Source organism: Physeter macrocephalus, chromosome 2 (assembly GCF_002837175.3).
Source record: "Physeter macrocephalus isolate SW-GA chromosome 2, ASM283717v5, whole genome shotgun sequence".
NCBI classification, from domain to species: domain Eukaryota; kingdom Metazoa; phylum Chordata; class Mammalia; order Artiodactyla; family Physeteridae; genus Physeter; species Physeter macrocephalus.
Window position 1 is genome coordinate 14,777,465 of NC_041215.1, and position 19,385 is coordinate 14,796,849.

The 19,385-nt window shown below is 44.4% G+C and overlaps 1 protein-coding gene across 1 annotated transcript in view; it reads right to left on the reverse strand.

Annotated features, from left to right (window-relative positions):
* Window positions 1–19,385, reverse strand: part of CPAMD8 (C3 and PZP like alpha-2-macroglobulin domain containing 8) — a 99,604-nt gene that overhangs the window by 50,535 nt on the left and 29,684 nt on the right. Inside the window, exons 14-19 of the mRNA XM_024134306.2 lie at window positions 15,390–15,573; window positions 13,893–14,065; window positions 13,140–13,289; window positions 12,606–12,767; window positions 10,960–11,102; window positions 7,493–7,555 (exon numbers count right to left, since the gene is read on the reverse strand). Coding sequence (XP_023990074.2) covers window positions 7,493–7,555; window positions 10,960–11,102; window positions 12,606–12,767; window positions 13,140–13,289; window positions 13,893–14,065; window positions 15,390–15,573 — 875 coding nt within the window. The remainder of the gene's footprint in view (window positions 1–7,492; window positions 7,556–10,959; window positions 11,103–12,605; window positions 12,768–13,139; window positions 13,290–13,892; window positions 14,066–15,389; window positions 15,574–19,385) is intronic.

A 19,385-nucleotide genomic window follows, 5' to 3' on the forward strand; every position in this document is an offset into this window, starting at 1 on the left:
ACATGTCGATAATTACCTTAAACATGAATGGATTAAATGCTCCAACCAAAAGACACAGGTTCACTGAATGGATACAAAAACAAGACCCATTTACATGCTGTCTGCAAGAGACCCACTTCAGACCTAGGGACACATACAGACCGAAAGTGAGGGGATGGAAAAAGATATTCTACACAAATGGAAATCAAAAGAAAGCTGGAGTAGCAATACTCATATCAGATAAAACAGACTTTAAAATAAAGAATGTTACAAGAGACAAGGAAGGGCACTACATGATGATCAAGGGATCAATCCAAGAAGAAGATATAACAATTATAAATATATATGCACCCAACATAGGAGCACCTCAATACATAAGGCAAATGCTAAGAGTTATAAAAGAGGAAATCGACAGTAACACAATAGTGGGGAACTTTAACACCTCATTTACACCAATAGACAGATCATCCAGACGGAAAATTAATAAGGAAACACAAGCTTTAAATGACACAGTAGACCAGATAGATTTAATTGATATTTATAGGGCATGCCATCCAAAAACAGAAGATTACATTTTCTTCTCAAGTGCACATGGAACATTCTCCAGGACAGATCACCTCTTGGGTCACAAATCAAGCCTCAGTAAATTTAAGAAAATTGAAATCATATCAAGCATCATTTCTGACCACAACACTATGAGATTAGAAATAAATTACAGGGAAAAAAATGTAAAAAACCACAAACACATGGAAGCTAAACAATACGTTACTAAATAACCAAGAGATCACTGAAGAAATCAAAGAGGAAACAAAAAAATACCTAGAGACAAATGACAATGAAAACACGATGATCGAAAACCTATGGGATGCAGCAAAAGCAGTTCTAAGAGGGTAGTTTATAGCAATACAATCCTACCTCAAGAAAAGAGAAAAATCTCAAATAAACAATCTTAACCTTACACCTAAAGAAACTAGAGGAAGAAGAACAAACAAAACCCAAAGTCAGTAGAAGGAAAGAAATCATAAAGATCAGAGCAGAAATAAATGAAATAGAAACAAAGAAAACAATAGCAAAGATCAATAAAACTAAAAACTGGTTCTTTGAGAAGATAAACAAAATTGATAAACCTTTAGCCAGACTCGTCAAGAAAAAGAGGGAGAGGACTCAAATCAATAATATTAGAAATGAAAAAGGAGAAGTGACAATGAACACCACAGAAATACAAAGCATCCTAAGAGACTACTATAAGCAACTCTATGCCAATAAAATGGACAACCTGGAAGAAATGGACAAATTCTTAGAAAGGTATAACCTTCCAAGATTGAACCAGGAAGAAACAGAAAATATGACCAGACCAATCACACATAATGAAATTGAAACTGTGATTAAAAATCTTCCAACCAACAAAAGCCCAGGACCAGATGGCTTCACAGGTGAATTCTATCAAACATTTAGAGAAGAGTTAACACCCATCCTTCTCAAACTCTTCCAAAAAATTGTAGAGGAAGGAACACTCCCAAACTCATTCTACAAAGCCACCATCACCCTGATACCAAAACCAGACAAAGAGACTACAAAAAAAGAAAATTACAGACCAATATCACTGATGAATATAGAAGCAAAAATCCTCAACAAAATACTAGCAAACAGAATCCAACAACACATTAAAAGGTGTACACCATACACCATGATCAAGTGGGATATATCCCAAGGATGCAAGGATTCCTCAATGTATGCAAATCAATCAATGTGATACACCATATTAACAGATTGAAGAATAAAAACCATATGATCATCTCAATAGATGCAGAAAAAACCTTTTGACAAAATTCAACACCCATTTATGATCAAAACTCTCCAGAAAGTGGGCATAGAGGGAACTTACCTCAACATAATAAAGGCCATATATGACAAACCCACAGCAAACATCATTCTCAAGAGTGAAAAACTGAAAGCATTTCCTGTAAGATCAGAAACAAGACAAGGACGTCCACACTCGCCACTATTATTCAACATAGTTTTGGAAGTCCTAGCCATGGCAATCAGAGAAGAAAAAGAAATAAAAGGAATCCAAGTTGGAAAAGAAGAAGTAAAACTGTCACTGTTTGCACATGACATGATACTATACATAGATAATCCTAAAAATGCCACCAGAAAACTACTAAAGCTAATCAATGAATTTGGTAAAGTTGCAGGATACAAAACTAATGCACAGAAATCTCTTGCATTCCTATACACTAACAATGAAAGATCAGAAAGAGAATTTAAGGAAACAATCTCATTCACCATTGCAACAAAAAGAATAAAATATGTAGGAATAAACCTATGTAAGGAGGTAAAAGACCTGTACTCAGAAAACTATCAGACACTGATGAAAGAAATCAAAGATGACGCAAACAGATGGAGAGATAGACCACGTTCTTGGATTGGAGGAATCAATATTGTGAAAATGACTATACTACCCAAAGCCCTATCAAATTACCAATGGCATTTTTTACAGAACTAGAACAAAAAATCTTAAAATTTGTATGGAGACGCAAAAGACCCCAAAGAGCCAAAGCAATCTTGAGGGAAAAATACCGAGTTGGATGAATCAGACTCCCTGACTTCAGACTATACTACAAAGCTAGAGTCATCAAGACAATATGGTACTAGCACAAAAACAGAAATATAGATCAATGCAACAGGATAGAAAGCCCAGAGATAAACCCATGCACCTATGGTCAACTAATCTATGACAAAGGAGGCAAGGATATACAATGGAGAAAAGACAGTCTCTTCAATAAGTGGTGCTGGGAAAACTGGACAGCTACATGTAAAAGAATAAAATTAGAACACTCCCTAACACCATACACAAAAATAAACTCAAAATGGATTAAAGACCTAAATGTATGGGCAGACACTATAAAACTCTTAGAGAAAAACATAGGAAGAACACTTTTTGACATAAACCACAGCAAGATCTTTTTTGACCCACCTCCCAGAGTAATGCAAATAAAAACAAAAATAAACAAATGGGACCTAATGAAACTTAAAAGCTTTTGCAAAGCAAAGGAAACTACAAACAAGACGACAAGACAACCCTCAGAATGGGAGAAAATATTTGGATATGAATCAATGGACAAAGGATTAATCTCCAAAATATATAAACAGCTCTTGCAGCTCAATATTAAAAAAAAACAAACAACCAGAAGACCTAAATAGACATTTCTCCAAAGAAGACATACAGATGGCCAAGAGGCACATGAAAAGCTGCTCAACATCATTAATTATTCGAGAAATGCAAATCAAACTACAATGAGGTATCACCTCACACCAGTCAGAATGGCCATCATCAGAAAATCTACAAACAACAAATGCTGGAGAGGGTGTGGAGAAAAGGGAACCCTCTTGCACTGTTGGTGGGAATGTAAATTGATACAGCCACTATGGAGAACAGTATGGAGGTTCCTTAAAAAAACTAAACCTAGAATTACCATATGACCCAGCAATCCCACTACTGGGCATATACCCTGAGAAAACCATTATTCAAAAAGACATATGCATTCCAATGTTCATTGCAGCACTGTTTACAATAGCCAGGTCATGGAAGCAACCTAAATGCCCATCAACAGACAAATGGGTAAAGAAGACGTGGTACATATATACAATGGAATATTACTCAGCCATAAAAAGAAACGAAATTGGGCCATTTGTAGAGACGTGGATGGAACTAGAGACTGTCATACAGAGTGAGGTAAGTCAGAGAGAGAAAAACAAATACTGCATGTTAATGCATATATGTGGAATCTAGAAAAATGGCACAGATGAACTGGTTTGCAAGGCAGAAATCGAGACACAGATGTAGAGAACAAACGTATGGACATCAAGTGGGGAAAACAGGGTGGGTGGTGGTGGTGGTGGGATGAATTGGGGTATTGGGATTGACATATATACACTAATATATAAAAAATAGATAACTAGTAAGAACCTGCTGTATAAAATAAATAAATAAAATAAAATTCAAAAAGAAAAAGAAATGTTTTTGCAAAGATAAATAATATGTCAAAAATTAACTGTTATACTTTGCTACTCAAATTGTCTCTGGATTTGAAAGAAATTTTTTAAAATCCCTGCAAAAAAAAAAAAAAGGATGTAAGAGATTAATGAAAACAAAAGCACAACACACCAAAACTCAGGATGCATCAAAAGCAGTGTTAAGGGGGAAATTCATAGCTGTAAATGCTTACATTAAAAAATAAGATCTCAAATAAACAGCCTAACTTTGCAACTTAAAGAACTTGAAAAAGAAAAACAAAAGAGATCAAATAATAAAGAAGCAGAAATCATAAAGATTATAGCAGAAATAAATGAAATAAAGAATACAAAAATAATAGAGAGGGACTTCCCTCGTGGTCCAGTGGTTAGGACTCTGTGCTCCCAATGCAGGGGGCCCAGGTTCGATCCCTTGTCAGGGAACTAGATCCCGCATGCTGCAACTGAAAGGATCCCACATGCTGCAATGAAGATCTTGCATACCACAACTAAGACACGGCACAGCCAAATAAATAAATAAATAAATAAATAAATAAATAAATAAATAAATAATTTTTTTAAAAAAAGAAAAATAATAGAGAAAATCAATAAAACCAAAAGTTGGTTCTTTGAAAAGATTAATAAAATTGACAAACCTTTAGCTAGATGATCTAAGAAAAAAGAGAAAAGACTTAAATTACTAAAATCCAAAATGAAAGTGGGGACATTACTACCGATTCCACAGAAATAAAAAAAGATTTTAAGAGACTACTATGAACTATTGTACACCAACAACTTGGATAATCTAGATGAATGGACAAATTCTTAGAAACACAAAACCTACCAAGACTCGGGGCTTCCCTGGTGGCACAGTGGTTGCGCGTCCGCCTGCCGATGCAGGGGGACCGGGTTCGCGCCCCGGTCTGGGGGGATCCCGCGTGCCGCGGAGCGGCTGGGCCCGTGGGCCGTGGCCGCTGGGCCTGCGCGTCTGGAGCCTGTGCTCTGCGACGGGAGAGGCCACAGCGGAGGGAGGCCCGCGTACCACAAAAAAAAAAAAAAAAAAAAAAAACCTACCAAGACTGAATCACAAGGAAATAACAAATCTGAATAGATCTCTAACAAGTAAGGAGATTGAATCAGTAATCAAAATCTTCCCAAAAAGGGAAGCTCTGGATGTGATGGCTTCGCTGGTAAATTCTATCCAACATTTAAAGAAGAACGCTTGTGCACTGTTGGTGGGAATGTAAAATGGTGCAACCACTGTGGAAAACAATATGGTGAACTCTCAAAAAATTAAACACAGAATTACCATATGATCCAGCAACTCCACTTCTGGGTATATACCCAAAAGAATTGAAAGCAGGGTCTGAAAGTGATATTTGCACATCCATATTCATAGAAGGATTATTCATAATAACCAAAAGGTGGAAGCAACCTAAGCGTCCACCAAAGGATGAATGCATACACGAAATGTGGTCCACCCACACAACGGAATGCTATTCAGGCTTTAAAAGAAAGCAAATTTTGATACATGCCACAACAAGGATGAACCATGAGGACACCACGCTAAGTGAAATGAGCCAGTCACAAAAGGACAAATACTATATGATTCCACTTACATGAGGTCCTTAGAGCAGTAAGATTCATAGAGACAAAAAGTAGAAGAGTGGACGCTAGGGGGCGGAGGATTGGGGAGTTAGTATTTAATGGGGACATAGTTTCAGTTTTGCAAGATGAAAAGAGTTTTGGAGACGGAGGGTGGTGATGGCAGCACAACAGTACGAATGCACTTATTACCACTGAACCGTACACCTAAAAATGGTTAAGGTGGTAAATTTTATGTTACGTGTATTTTACCAATTTTAAAAATTAGAGGGCTTCCCTGGTGGCGCACTGGTTGCGAGTCCGCCTGCCGATGCAGGGGATGCGGGTTCGTGCCCCGGTCTGGGAGGATCCCACATGCCACGGAGCAGATAGGCCCGTGAGCCATGGCCGCTGGGCCTGTGCGTCTGGAGCCTGTGCTCCGAAACGGGAGAGGCCACAACAGTGAGAGGCCCGCGTACCACAAAAAAAAAAAAAAAAATTAGAAAAGAAAAAAAAAAAAGAGCTGACGAGTCCTTGCCTGGGCCCAGCAAGAACCTCCTCCTTGGTCTCAGATCTGTACTCTCTGACTCATCCTTGCTCCAGCCAACAGAGGGAGAGAGACCGTCTCAAATCCCAAACGCCTCCCAGCAACCCTCTGTGGCTCTCCACACCCCCACCACAGACCACACGGCCTTCACACTCCCTGCCTCATCCTCTTAGCCCCACCTGCCTCATCCCAACCATGTGACCATCACCAGCCTCTCCCATGCCCCAACTCTTGCCCATGCTGGCCCCGCCTCCTGGATACCCTTCCCCCCTTCTTGTTTATCTATCCTGTGGGAACCAACTTGGGCTCCACCTGCCCTGGGAGTCTCTCTGGCTTCCCCAAAGGGTCCCTCTATTTCCTTCCAAGCCCTGGGCCAAGCCCTCCATGAGAACACTGGCCCTAATGAAGCATGAAGCCTTTGGGGGCATAAAACATAAATTCTATGCGTGAGGGGACACTATCTGCCTTGTTCAAGGTGCCATCCCTGGCACCAAAAACACTACCCAGCACCCAAAACATCACCCAGCACACAGAAAATAGATACATTTTTACTTTCCGCACATCTCTGATGATGGACCGACAGCCCATCTTAAATCTGGACTCCAAGAACAAAATGCAGTAATCAGCTTCTGTTCTGACCAGCGGGGAAGACTGCCCATAATGGGGACACGCACATCCGTGAAAGCAGCAAAGCAGCCTGAGGAACCCCCAGCTGAGTGCTTGGTTCTGTGCTGAGCATGTGCCATGGCATCTCATGCCAAGAAGGGGACCCCAGCTCAGCAGTAGGTCTACCCGCTGGCCAACCCACTAGCCTCAGGGTCTGAACTTTCATGCCTAACTGGTTTCCCAGGGCGAGTCACCACTGCCTTCTGACACTAAGCACTGAAAGAAAAAAGCCAACTGCATCTGGCAAGAATTTAGCACAGCACTGCTGCTTCAAGGCGAACTAGAAGAGAAAACAATGTAGAAAGGAAATGTGCTGAGAGAAGCAGCCTGTTTTGCGGGCAGGAGCCTGAGTCCCCTGAGGAGCGAGGAGGGGGTGGTGGGTGGAATTGAGTTCATGTTCCAGGGAACTGTAATCATTTTAATGAGCTCGTTATATAAACAGAGCAGATAGAGTTACCCCAAGAGGGAGTTGTTAAGAGGCATGAAGCCCTCAAATTTCATATTTCATGGGCAGATGTCTGAGGCTGCAGAGGGATTTGGGGCTGACTTCATAGCTTTGAGTTTTATGTGTTAGAAAAGGATGCCCAATGTCTTACTCAGATGTTGGTGTCAGATCTCCAGGCAAACCGATTGGGAACCATCTTTCATGAGTGCCTCTGAGTCAGCCCAAAAAGGCAGCAAAGGAAAGAAATCATACTGTACCTGATGTTGAGACAGTGCCAAATCCATGTTTCAGGGAAGTAGGTCCTTTTCCTCTTCTCTGCTCTATGAAAATGTTTTTTTAAAAAAGAAAGAAATGATTAAAGTTTCACGGACATAACTTAATTCTGTTACCTGGCAGGTTAACATTCTACTTGATTAGCCTATAGCATGTTAATTCTCTTACCCAGCAGCTTAATATTCTACACGTTTTAATTCTCTGACCTGGAAAGGTTAGTATTCTACTCTAATAGGACATAATGTGTTAATTCTTTCACCTGGCAGGGTTAACATTCTACTTGATTAGGACTAGTAAAAGCGAGGCATCAAAGGCTTGACAGAGGCTTCTTAAAATGACAGTGGTGCCTCGCATCCTGAATTTAGAAGGTAAGAAGGGCCACAGGGACCACCCCATGTCCTCTCCTTTGTTAATTTCCCTCCCTGGGTTTGCCATGTTTTTCTGCATCATTACATAGAGCTCTCCTATCCCCTCTCCCCCTTTCTCTGTGCTTTCATTTGGTTTTTTTTTTAGTTTTTTTTAATTGAAGTATAGTTGACTTACGACATTGTGTTAGTTTAGTTTCTGAAGTACAGCAAAGTGATTCAGTTATACATATATACATTCTTTCATGTGCTTTCATTCTTGGTTTATCCTCAGAAGCCTCACAGCCCACCTTCCTCAGGGGCTGTCCTATTCTTTTTTTTTTTTTTTTTACAGTCTTTATTGAATTTGTTACAATATTTCTTCTATGTTTTGGTTTTTGGGCCCCGAGGCAGGTAGGATCTTAGCTCTCCAACCAGGGATCAAACCTGCACCCCCTGCACTGGAAGGTGAAGTCGTAACCACTGGACTGCCAAGGAAGTCCAGGGACTGTCCTATTCTTTAAAAAATAATATTAATAAGCCCTACTTGACAACTGGCAAAACTTCTCAAGATTAAAAATGCTCACATCTCTTTCAACCTGAGGTTACCTCTCCCAGGGGTGAACCCTGAAATTAACCACAGACACATGTGCGAAGACAGACTATGGTGTGGTTCACTGAAGCACTGTGAGAAATAACAAACAGCCAAAAGCTCCATCAATAGGGCGTTTGGTTAATCAAATGATAGTACATTCACACAGTGGAATATTACATGTCAGTGAAAAAGGGTGAGGTAAGTATATATGTCCTGGTATGAAATGGTCTCTAAGGTTTATCGCTGACTTTAAAAAGGAAGGCACAGAACAGTATTATAGTATTCTCCCATTGTGTTTTTTTTTAAATCCTTGTGTATGCACAGAAAATTTCTAGAAGGATATCTAAGGAATTAATGACCATTATTGCCTCTTAGAAGGGAACGGAGGATCTGGAGGTGGGAGGGAGACTTCCATTTCATTATATACCCTTTCATACTCTTTGAAAAATAATTTAACCACATGCATATGGTTAAGAAAAATATCCTTCAGAATAAGGATGCATTATCCAGTTACAAAAAGGCACAAACACTTGCTTTTTAAGGCATTTCTTATGCCTTTCTGCATTGGGATTTACAATTCCCTTTGAGGTTTTGGGTTTCGAGGCTGCTTGCATATCCACTTCAGGCCAAGCTCTCAGGAGGCACGCACATGGGAGGCTCCAGGCTTCCAGAGTAGTGCCTGGCTGAAGGATCCTCAGGGGCCAATATTCCACCTCCTCACTCAACCACATCTCAGAAATGCCTTCGTGTGTGTCCAAAGTACGACAGGGGGAGCCTGGTCTGTCTATGCCCTGATGTGGAGTTTGGAAACGAGGACCCCTGTGGGCCTGTTAAATGTGTGACTTGGGCAGGAAGAACCTAGGGGATCCAGGTATCCAGAAACCACTGCAGAAGAGACTAGGGGGGACTGGGAAGGTTCTCAATCTGGGCAGAGGGGGCTTGAAAGAAGAAGAGGGCTTTCATTGACAGGCCTGCCAGGGTGGGAGATCCTCTGGGCCACATCTGTCTCAGAACAAGGGCTAAGGAGTCTGGATGCCACCCTCAAGGTCTCCAAAGAGACCCAGATGCTGGGGCACTGCTGACCACACTGACCCCATCCCTGGTCCACTTGGTTCTGTGCTTCTCATTGAATGAGTTGGCAGGAAAGGGTATATCCAAGGCCTGCCTCCCCTTTCCCAGCCTACACACCCTTAAATTCAGAGAGAATGAAAAGGCAAGGTCTTCAAAACACCCTACCCCTCCCCAAGCTGGCTGGAGTTGAGGAGCTAGTGGGAGAGGCAGAGAATGAAGAAGGTGGGAAAGAAGACAGATGGGTGATGGGGGAGCAGAAGGGAGGGGACAAAGGGAAAGACAGGAGAGAACAGGAAACACTACCTCCTGTGAAACAAAGGTTTCCATGAGACCAGGGACAAAGCCACAAGTCTAAGGGGGAGATGTGAACTCTTCTCTCTCAGTAATTGATAAGTTAGAAAACAAACAAAGAAACAAAATGAACAAGGATATGGAGGGTTTGGGCACCATCTACCATAGACTTGACCAAAAGTACTCATAGAGAATCCTATACCCAATGACAGGAGCTTGGACATTCTTTTCAAGTAGATATGAGCATTTACAAAAACAGACCATATACCACATAGCCAGTCTCCAAAATAAAAACCAGATGATGGGTATCATACAGACTATGTTTGTTGACCATAGTGGATATCATACAGACCATGTTCGCTGGCCATGATGCACATCTGATGCAAATTTATAAAACACATAAAATAATAATAATTTTTAAAATCACTTGAAAATTGAAAACACATCTGGGTAAGTCACTTGCCACATCTGGGCAAATCAATTTTTCTGCTAGTAAGAATCTATTTGGAAGCCAGTAATAATGGAAACACTTCATAGCACAACTTGGGTGCAGCCAAAGCAACACTCTGAGGCTTAAACATTTGATTTAAAATAAGAAAGATTGAAAAGTAATTACTTGGTGTCTAACTCCAAAAGGTAAAGAGTTGGAGGGGAAGGGGGAAGAGAGAGGAAGAGAAGGAAGGAGGAAATGGTGGGAGGAAGGAGAAAGGGTAATAGAAAGAATTTTCTAAGCAGAGTCTCTGGGAGTGGGAGGATCAAGCCACAGTTTCCCACCCTGCCCCAATTTGTTTGTCCCTAGGCAGATCTGCTCCCCTGTTGCACCTTCCTTCTCTTCTGCACCCAACCCCCAATTCCATGCACTTGGATGGGTCCAAGGACCAGGGGGAGCAGGGCCAAAGTGCTCAGTGCCCCAGCCCACTAGGCCATTGGTGAGTCTGGCCCCAAGGAGACATTGGGCAATGTCTGAAGACATTTTTGGTTGTTACAACTGGGGGTAGGGGCGGGGGGTTACTGGCATCTGGTTGGTGGAGACCAGGGATGCCACTCAACACCCTACAGTGCGTGGGACAGCCTCACTGCAGAAAATGATCCAGCCCCAAATGTCAACAGTATGAGTTTAGACAACCCTGATCGAGGCAGTGGCAATTACCTGGGGGGTTGTCTGGAGGACGCTGCTGCCATCAGGCTCCCTGTGTGGGGCTGGAAGGCAGGGACAGCCTCATCAGTGTACAGGCCGCCGTCCTGCCGGTGGTTCAGGCTCACCAGGTCTGTCATCACCACCAGTCCTGTTTCCTAGGCAACAGACAATGCCCAGACCCACAGTGGGGAAGTGGACATTGTAGTCCCAGAGGTCACTGCCCCAACATTACTGCTGCGTAGCCCTGAGGGAGTCAGTCCTCTCTCCAGGCTTGGTGATACGGACTAAGGGGGTCATGGGACCCAGTAACCATCCAGGGCAGAGCAGAGGGGAGGCCAGCGCGTTTGTGGTCTAGGCACAAAAGGCCACATCTTGTATGATTCCATTTATATGAGATGTCCAAAACCACAGGCAGATCAGTGGTTACCAGGTGCTGGGGGAGGGTGGGTGTGGAGTGACTGCAAATGGTGACAGGTCTCCTTTTGGTGTGATGGAAATGTTCTGGAGCTAGACAGAGGTGCTAGCTTGCACAGCACTGTGAATGTACTAAATGCCACTGAATTGTTCACTTTAAAATGGGTTAATTTTCTGCTATGTGAATTTCACCTCTATTTAAAACAAATCAATTGGTGCAGTGCCTAATCCAGACCAAGAGCCAATGACTGTGGGCTGCAGTTATTACTGTTATAATATAGGGACTTCCCTGGTGGTCCAGTGGTTAAGACTTCACCTTCCAGTGTAGGGGGTGCGGGTTTGATCCATGGTCGGGGAGGTAAGATCCCACGTGCCTCACGACCAAAACACATAAAACAGAAGCAATTGTAACAAATTCAATAAAGACTTTAAGAAAATGGTCCACATCAAAAAAATTCTTTAATAAAAAAAAATATATGTATATATATTGGTATATATATTTGATACAGCAAAATGTTAACTGTGGGATCCAACTGGTGGATCTACAGGTGTTCGCTAATTCGTTCATCTTTTCTGTATGTTTGAAAATTTTCCATAATAAAAGTGGGAGGAAAAGGATGCCTTTTATTTATTTATTTATTTTTTGGCCATGCCGCAGGGCTTGCAGGATCTTAGTTCCCCGACCAGGGATTGAACCCAGGCAACAGCAGTGAAAGCACAGAGTCCTAACCACTGGACCACCAGAGGATTCCCAAGGATGCCTTTTAAATGATTTAAAACCTGGGATGAAAAGTGCCCTCATGCATTTGAGTGGAGACCGCCAGCATGCTAAAGTGGGCTAGAATGACATTTGTGTGTATTGCGTCTCCAGCAGCGCCCTGGTCCCCGGAGCCAGACAGGAAGGGGACAGATTTGAGCTATAAATGTCAGCAAGGGGTGAGGCCACCACCTGAGAACACGGCACCTGCACCCATAGTGTAGGTTTTCCTTCCACCAAAGCACTCTCATCGTCATTGCTCCAGAACAAGTTCAAGTTATCAATGGATACTCAATCTGCTCTCGTCCGTTTTGCAAACTGGGAGGGTCCACATATGAGCTTCCACTGGGGAGAATCAAAAAAGATTCTGCAATGCTAAAAGTTTGGAAACTTCCACCCCAACCCATCTCTGTACCCCGAGACCCTTTGTTTCAAAGGAAAAGGAGCTCAGAAGGGGGCGGTGGGGTCCAAGACCACCTCTCCTTACGGCAAAGGCAAACCCGGAGTCCTTTGTGATGCCCCAGGGCCACAGGAAGATGGAGGAGCGCCGGCGTCGTCGGGCCATCAGCCCAGCCCACCAGAAGGGTCCATCCTCCCTGGACACCCCAAAAGCATCAGAAACATCGTAATCTTCCAATTCCCGGAAAACCTACAAACAAAGGGGAGCAGGAACTGGTCAACTGAGGGTTTCTTTTCAACCCAAACTGGCCTGGCATGCTCCCGTCTCAACCTCCTCTCACATGTATCACTTGGAACCAATCTTAGGAGACAGGAGTTGGTGGCATTAACCCATTTTTAAGATGGGCAGCGTGGGGCTGAAGAGGTGGGACCCGGACAATGTCACATTGGATTTGACTCCAAGATCTTTTAACTGAACCCAAACAGCGATAAGGATGGGGTTTGCTGAGAATGAACCCAGTGAAGAGAGACAATCTGGATTTATACGGGGCTTTTCAGTTACTGGAAAGGAAGAGACGTCCGTGAGGATGCTGGAGCCCAGCGCCCAAGGGCCCCCGCTCACCTGGGTGGGAGTCAGCCGAAACCCAGACCTGAGCAAGTAGATGCTCTTGTCAACCGCAGCAACACACACGCAGCTGCCCCTTGCAGCCCTGACCCGCAGATCGATGACTTCCCCGGGTTGGGTCTCATTTGCTGAATATGTCAGTGAAACCTGGACCCAAACACAGCAGAAAACTCGGGAGCTTGGCCAAACTCTCCAGACCCACCCACCCACCCTCTCTGCCCTCTGAGAAGAGTCGGTCCTCGCCAGCTCAGCTGGGACCCTGGCTTTGCTGCCCAGATGAGGACAAGGATGGGAGGCTGAATGACGGGAACTAGGCTGGTGCAACTGGTACATTCTGTGCAGAAGATGGGAGGGGAGAAGAGAGGTGGGGAGATGGGTGGCGACAGAGGACATGTTGCAGCCAGTTTTGGAGGGCGCAGGGAGAGGACGTGGGGGGCGGAGCCCGTTTGGGGGGACGTGGGTGGTGTCCCTTAGGTCTGGAGCCCAGCAGGGACAGAGAACAGCTGACCACTTTTCCTGTGTGTAATGGATGCAATCCCCATCTGGGTGAGTTTTGGAGAATCTCCAGTAAAGATGCAACTTAGGATCCTGAAGGTAGGGCAACCCTTAAAAGTCCTGCCTGTCATACTATGTGAAGTCTGACTGGCAGCTGTGCGCAGTCTACCCCAGCCTTGACACCCTGGAGCCCTCATCCCTGATGACTCTTGCCCATCTCCTCTCCCTCCCCCAGTTTGGTTCCCGATGCTCTACCTGGTTTTCAAAGAAGGTCTCGACAGCAAACTGGAGGCTGTCAGCCACCCCTTCTCCATTCTCCCTGACGTAGAAGGCCAGCAGGCGGCCGAGGGGGACCATGCTGGGGGTCACGGTCAGCCGGAGAGAGGTCATGCACACATTGACCTCTGCTGCTGGGGCTGGAGAGGGCTCTTAGACAAGTCAAAGGTGGGGAGAGACATGAAAACTCAGCATCCCACAGTAGAACCACTGATGCCCCAGTTGCCCTGGGGGTTACATAGGGTGCAGCACGAAGAGATGCCAGCCCAGGGCTGGCCCAGGGCAACTACTCCATGGATACTCACATCCCCTGTTATTTCACCCAGAAGGGAAGATAAACCCAAGAGGATGTGGGTGCACAATGTCCAAAGCACCATTCAGGCCAGTGGCTCTCAACCATGGCAATGCTACTCCCCAGGGGACATTTGGTAATTTTGGTTGTCACAACTTGGGGGTATTACTGGCATCGAGTGGGTGGAGGCCAGGGATGCTATCCAACACCCTACAATGCACAGGACAGCCCCACAGAGAATAATCCGGCCCCAAACATCAGTAGTGTGGAGGATGAGAAAGTGACTTGGATGAGAGAGACCCTGTCTGACGTCCTGTCTGCCTGCCTTCCTATCCATTATCCATCTAACTATCCATCCATCCATCCATCCAATTATCCACCCATCCATCCATCTATGACTCTATCTAATCATCCATCTATCAATTTATCTATTGATGATTCTATCTATAAAGCTATCTATTTATCCACCCACCTATCCATGACTCTATCCATCAATTTATCTATTGATAATTCTATGACTCTGACTCCCTATCTATCTATCCATCTATTTATCTATCTATCTATCTATCTCAGTGATTCACACCCAGCAGTCACTTTTCCCCCTAGAGACACTGGTGATATCTGGAGACATTTTAGGTTGTCATACTGTGTGTAGGGGGGTTGCCACTGGCATCTAGTGGGGGGAGACCAGGGATGTTGCTCAGCACCCTACAGTGCACAGCACAGGCTCCATCACAAAGAATATCCTGCAAGTGTCCATAGTCCTTAGTTAGGGGATCCTGCTTTAGGCAGAAGGGCTGTGAAGAGGAGGGGGCTGGGAAGACCCAGGGGAGGAGGTGGGTCTTGTGAGGAACATGTGGAGTCAAGGAGAGGGAAAAGAAGGACCCTTAAATGGGGAATCAGTCTGGGCAAAGGCAGAGGGGGCCTGGCAGATGGCAACCTGGCACAGCATGGGCCTGTGCAGGGGCCCAGCCCATGGCAGCCTCAAGAGGAGCTGCCTCCAACAGCTGGTCACTGTCCAACCTCCTGGACCCAACCCGGTCTTGCCTGGGACATGTGTCCTCCACCCTGAGGAAGGCCCCCCTCCTGGCTGCACCCTGCCTACTCCTCCTTGCTGGGGTGCCCACCCCAGTCTCAATGGTTCAGAAGGAATATAGGAACCTCCAGCCTGTGGCCTAGCTCACCTGTCTCAGAAAGGTGCATTAAGCGGATGGGTTTCTCCGGGGCTGCCCGCTTGCTTCTCTGCTGGGTGATGTGGGCAGGCTGCTGGCCCGAGAGCACAATGTTGCCCCTCGCAGCCACCTCATAGTACAGAGTGAAATTGCAGGGACACGTGGACTTCACTGGGAAATGGGCATCCTCCCCAACCTGTGGGAGACATGTAGCATGGGGAGCCACGCCTGGCGCCCACAGCCCAGCACCAATGCCACAGCCTACCCTAGGGAGAAGGCCACTGTGGGGCCACAGGGAGGCCAAGAAAGCTGAGGGGGGAGCACTGGCTTCAGAGCTGAGGGCTCAGCATCTGGTCCTGGCTGTGGCCACATCCCCTTGGCAACCTCAGCTAATGCTCTGTAAATGGGGCTGTGCTGTGGATGAAACATGATAAGGGTATGGAAACTCTCAGTGAGTGCAGTGTAGTAAGGATCTGAACCTAGCCTAAGAGAGGTCTGGCCTTTGTCCCCTGCTCCTGGAAGGTGATCTCTAAGGCCTTGAAATGTCCTGCCTGATGAGTCTTTGTTTATCTGGGGTCGGGGCCACACCAGATACTAACAATATAATTTATGGTAGGGACATTGGGCCACACTATATCAGTTTGACCTCTGGAGGGGCTGAGACTAGGGTCGGCCAGGCAGGTGGTCAGCCATGTCTATGTGACTAACCTCCAATAAAAACCCTGGACACTGAGGCTCAGGTGAACATCCCTGGTTGGCAGTACACCATGCATGTAGTCACACATTGCTGCCGGCAAAGCAACACTGTCCTTGACTCTGTGGGGGGAGGACAACTGGAAGTTCACATTCAGAACTCACCTGGCCCCTGCCTTATGATCCTCTTGCCTTGCCTGATTTTAATCTGTATCTTTCACTGTATTAAACTGTAACTGTGATTCTAACAGCTTTCAGTGATTCTGTGACTCCCTCTAGAGATTAAAGAAACTGAAAGTGGTTTGGTGACCCCCAAAATTCTGCAATTGGGGGGGATGGTATTGGGTACTATTCCCTAACTTCACAGGCACCAGTGCTGGCAATGGGCTGGATCTTCTCATTGGATATACACTTGATGAGTTGGGTTCTATCACAATCCCCAAGTTTCCAGAGGGGGTTTGGTCCCTTCCCAACATCAGTGCGTGGTGGGGACAGGATTCAAACCCCAAAGGGCTGAAGCCAGAGCCCCATGCTTAACCTCCAAGCTGCCCTCATTCCCTGTGTTACAGCTGAGGCCTCCCAGGTCCTGTGACCTCCCCAAGAGCTTGGAGTGTGACCATATCCAACACTGAGGTTACAGGCTGCATGAGAAGTCATCCTCTGGACTTTTGCCCCAGAGGTTCCCTCCTCTGCCCCATGTTTTACAATCCATGACTCTCCCCAAACATCTGGGCCACCCTGCATGCCCAGAGGAGGGTAATCTGAGGTGGTGAGTGGTGAGTATCATTCTCACTGTGGGTCCTTGGGCAAGTCATTTCACCTCTCTGATCCTCAGTTTCCCCATTTGTAAAATAAGGTTATATCTCCTAGCCAGAAGGTCCTGAGGATCCAATGAAATGATGAATGTATCATTCTGTTCACTGTGGGTGGTTAATAAATGTCATTCTACTTCCCACTGAAGACAAGAACCCACCTGTTTAAGGAGCTGACCCAAAGGTACTCACTCCCACAGCCAAATCTGGGAAACTGGAGTAGCAGAAAGAAGAATGAACTATTCAAGAGTGTCAAGGTCATGAAAGACAGGGAAAGACCAAGAAACCATCAGACTGGAGGACACAAAATGCAGTGTGAGATCCTGCATGGGATCCTGGACCAAAAAAAGCAGGTGCCTGGAAAAACTAGGGAAATACAAATAAAGTCCGGGGTTTAGTTAGTAGTCATGTCCAGTGCTGATTTCTTAGTTTTGACAAATGTGTCATGGTTTCATAAGATGGTAACATTAAGGGGAAGCCTAACAAAGTGCCAGTGGCCTATTTTGTCCAAGTGCAAAAGCTGATCCTAAAATTCACATGGAAATGCAAAGGATCCAGGATAACCCAAACAATCTTGAAAAAGAACAAAGTTGTAGGACTCACACTTGCCAATTTCAAACTTACTACAAAGCTACAGTATCAAGACAGTGTGGTATTGGTATAAGGACAGACATATAGATCAATAGGATAGAACTGAGAGTCCAGAAATAAACATCTGTGGCAAATTGACTCTCATCAAGGGTGCCAAGACCTTTTGATGGGGAAAGAACAGTCTTTTCAACAGAGGATTCTGGAACAACTGGATCTCCACATTCAAAAGAATGAAGTTGGACCCTACCTCACACCATATACAAAAGTTAACTCAAAATGGTTCAAAGACTTAAATGTAAGAGCTAAAACCATAAACTGTTAGGAGAAAACATAGGGGTAAACCTTCATGACCTTGGATTTGTCAATGGTTTCTTTGAGATATGGCACCAAAAGCACAAACAACAAAAGAAAAATAATAGATAAATTGGATTTCACCAAAATTTAAAACCTTTGTTGCATCAAAGGACACTATCAGGAAAGGGAAAAGACAACCCACAGAATGGGAGAAAATACTTCCAAGTCATATATCTGATAAGGGTCTAATGTCCAAAATATATAAAGTACTCTCACAAAAACAAAAAGACAAACAATTTAAAACACTAGGGAAAGAAAGCTGGATGAAGGATATGCAGGAACTCTCTGCACTATATGAGCAACTCTTCTGTAAGTCTAAAGTTATTCCAAAATCTGAAATGAAAAAAGGAAGCATGGTGGTAACAGATTATAACACATTGAATAATTTTTTAGAAGTTCACAAGTCCTTAGGCACACTGAAAACAACAATAATACAGCAAAAATAATAGTGGGGCAAGTTCTTTTTTTACCAGCTAATAAATTTAGAAGGAATGTCAGAATCATAATAAGTGCAGAAATCAGAATATCCATCATAAAGCCAATGTGATAACTGATTACAGCAAGAATCATCAAAGATGCCAAAGGCAATCAGTGAAAGGTTGCTGGGGCTCAGGACACTGTGGCAGGGACCTCAGAGTGTCACCCAGATTATTTATTAGCCTCACCTGCAGAGGGAAAGAGCTGGTAGGAACCAGACCCAAACCAAGGATAAGATCAGCTTCAGCAAGGGTGGGGCTGCCCAAATCTGTGCCTCCTGATGGGACTCAACAAAAGCAGTACGTACGTAGTAGTTTTGCCAGAACCATGTTTTAACCTGAATCTCACTCATAATGTGGGATAATCTACAAGATCACAGGCTTGAATTCTTTACAAAAGTCATGGCAATGAAAAGGCAGGGGGACTGTTCTAGATCAAGAACGATTACGGACACAGAAGAGCCAAATGCAACTTTTACATTGATCCTGAGTAAAATGCATGCACGCATACACACATGCACACACAGGTAAGCACACACACACACGTGCACATGCACAAGCATGCATATGCAAGACATGCATACACATGCACACTCACACATATGTGCACATGTGCAGGCATGCATGGGTGTGTACACACACTATATATAAACTATATCTCGAGGACACCTTTGAGAATCTGAATATTGCCTGTGAATTAAACAATATGATTGAGTTAATATAATTTTCTTAGATATAATAATGACCTTGCAGTCATGTTGAAGAATGTCCTTATTTTTAAGACATATTACGCTCAAGTATTTAAGAGTGAAGCATCATATCTGTAATTTACTTTCAAATACTGCAGTCAAAAAAGGTGGAAAGAAATAGATGGATAAATAGGTGAGTGGATGGGTGGATGGATGGATGGATGGGTAGATGGGTGGGGGAATGGGTGGCAGGTGGATGATGGGTGCATGGGTGGGTAGATGGGAGGATGCATGGATGGGTGTATATGTGAGTGGATGAGTGGATGGATGGATGGATGGAGGATAGATAGATGGATGGATGGGTGGATGGATGGATGGGTGGGTGGGTGGATG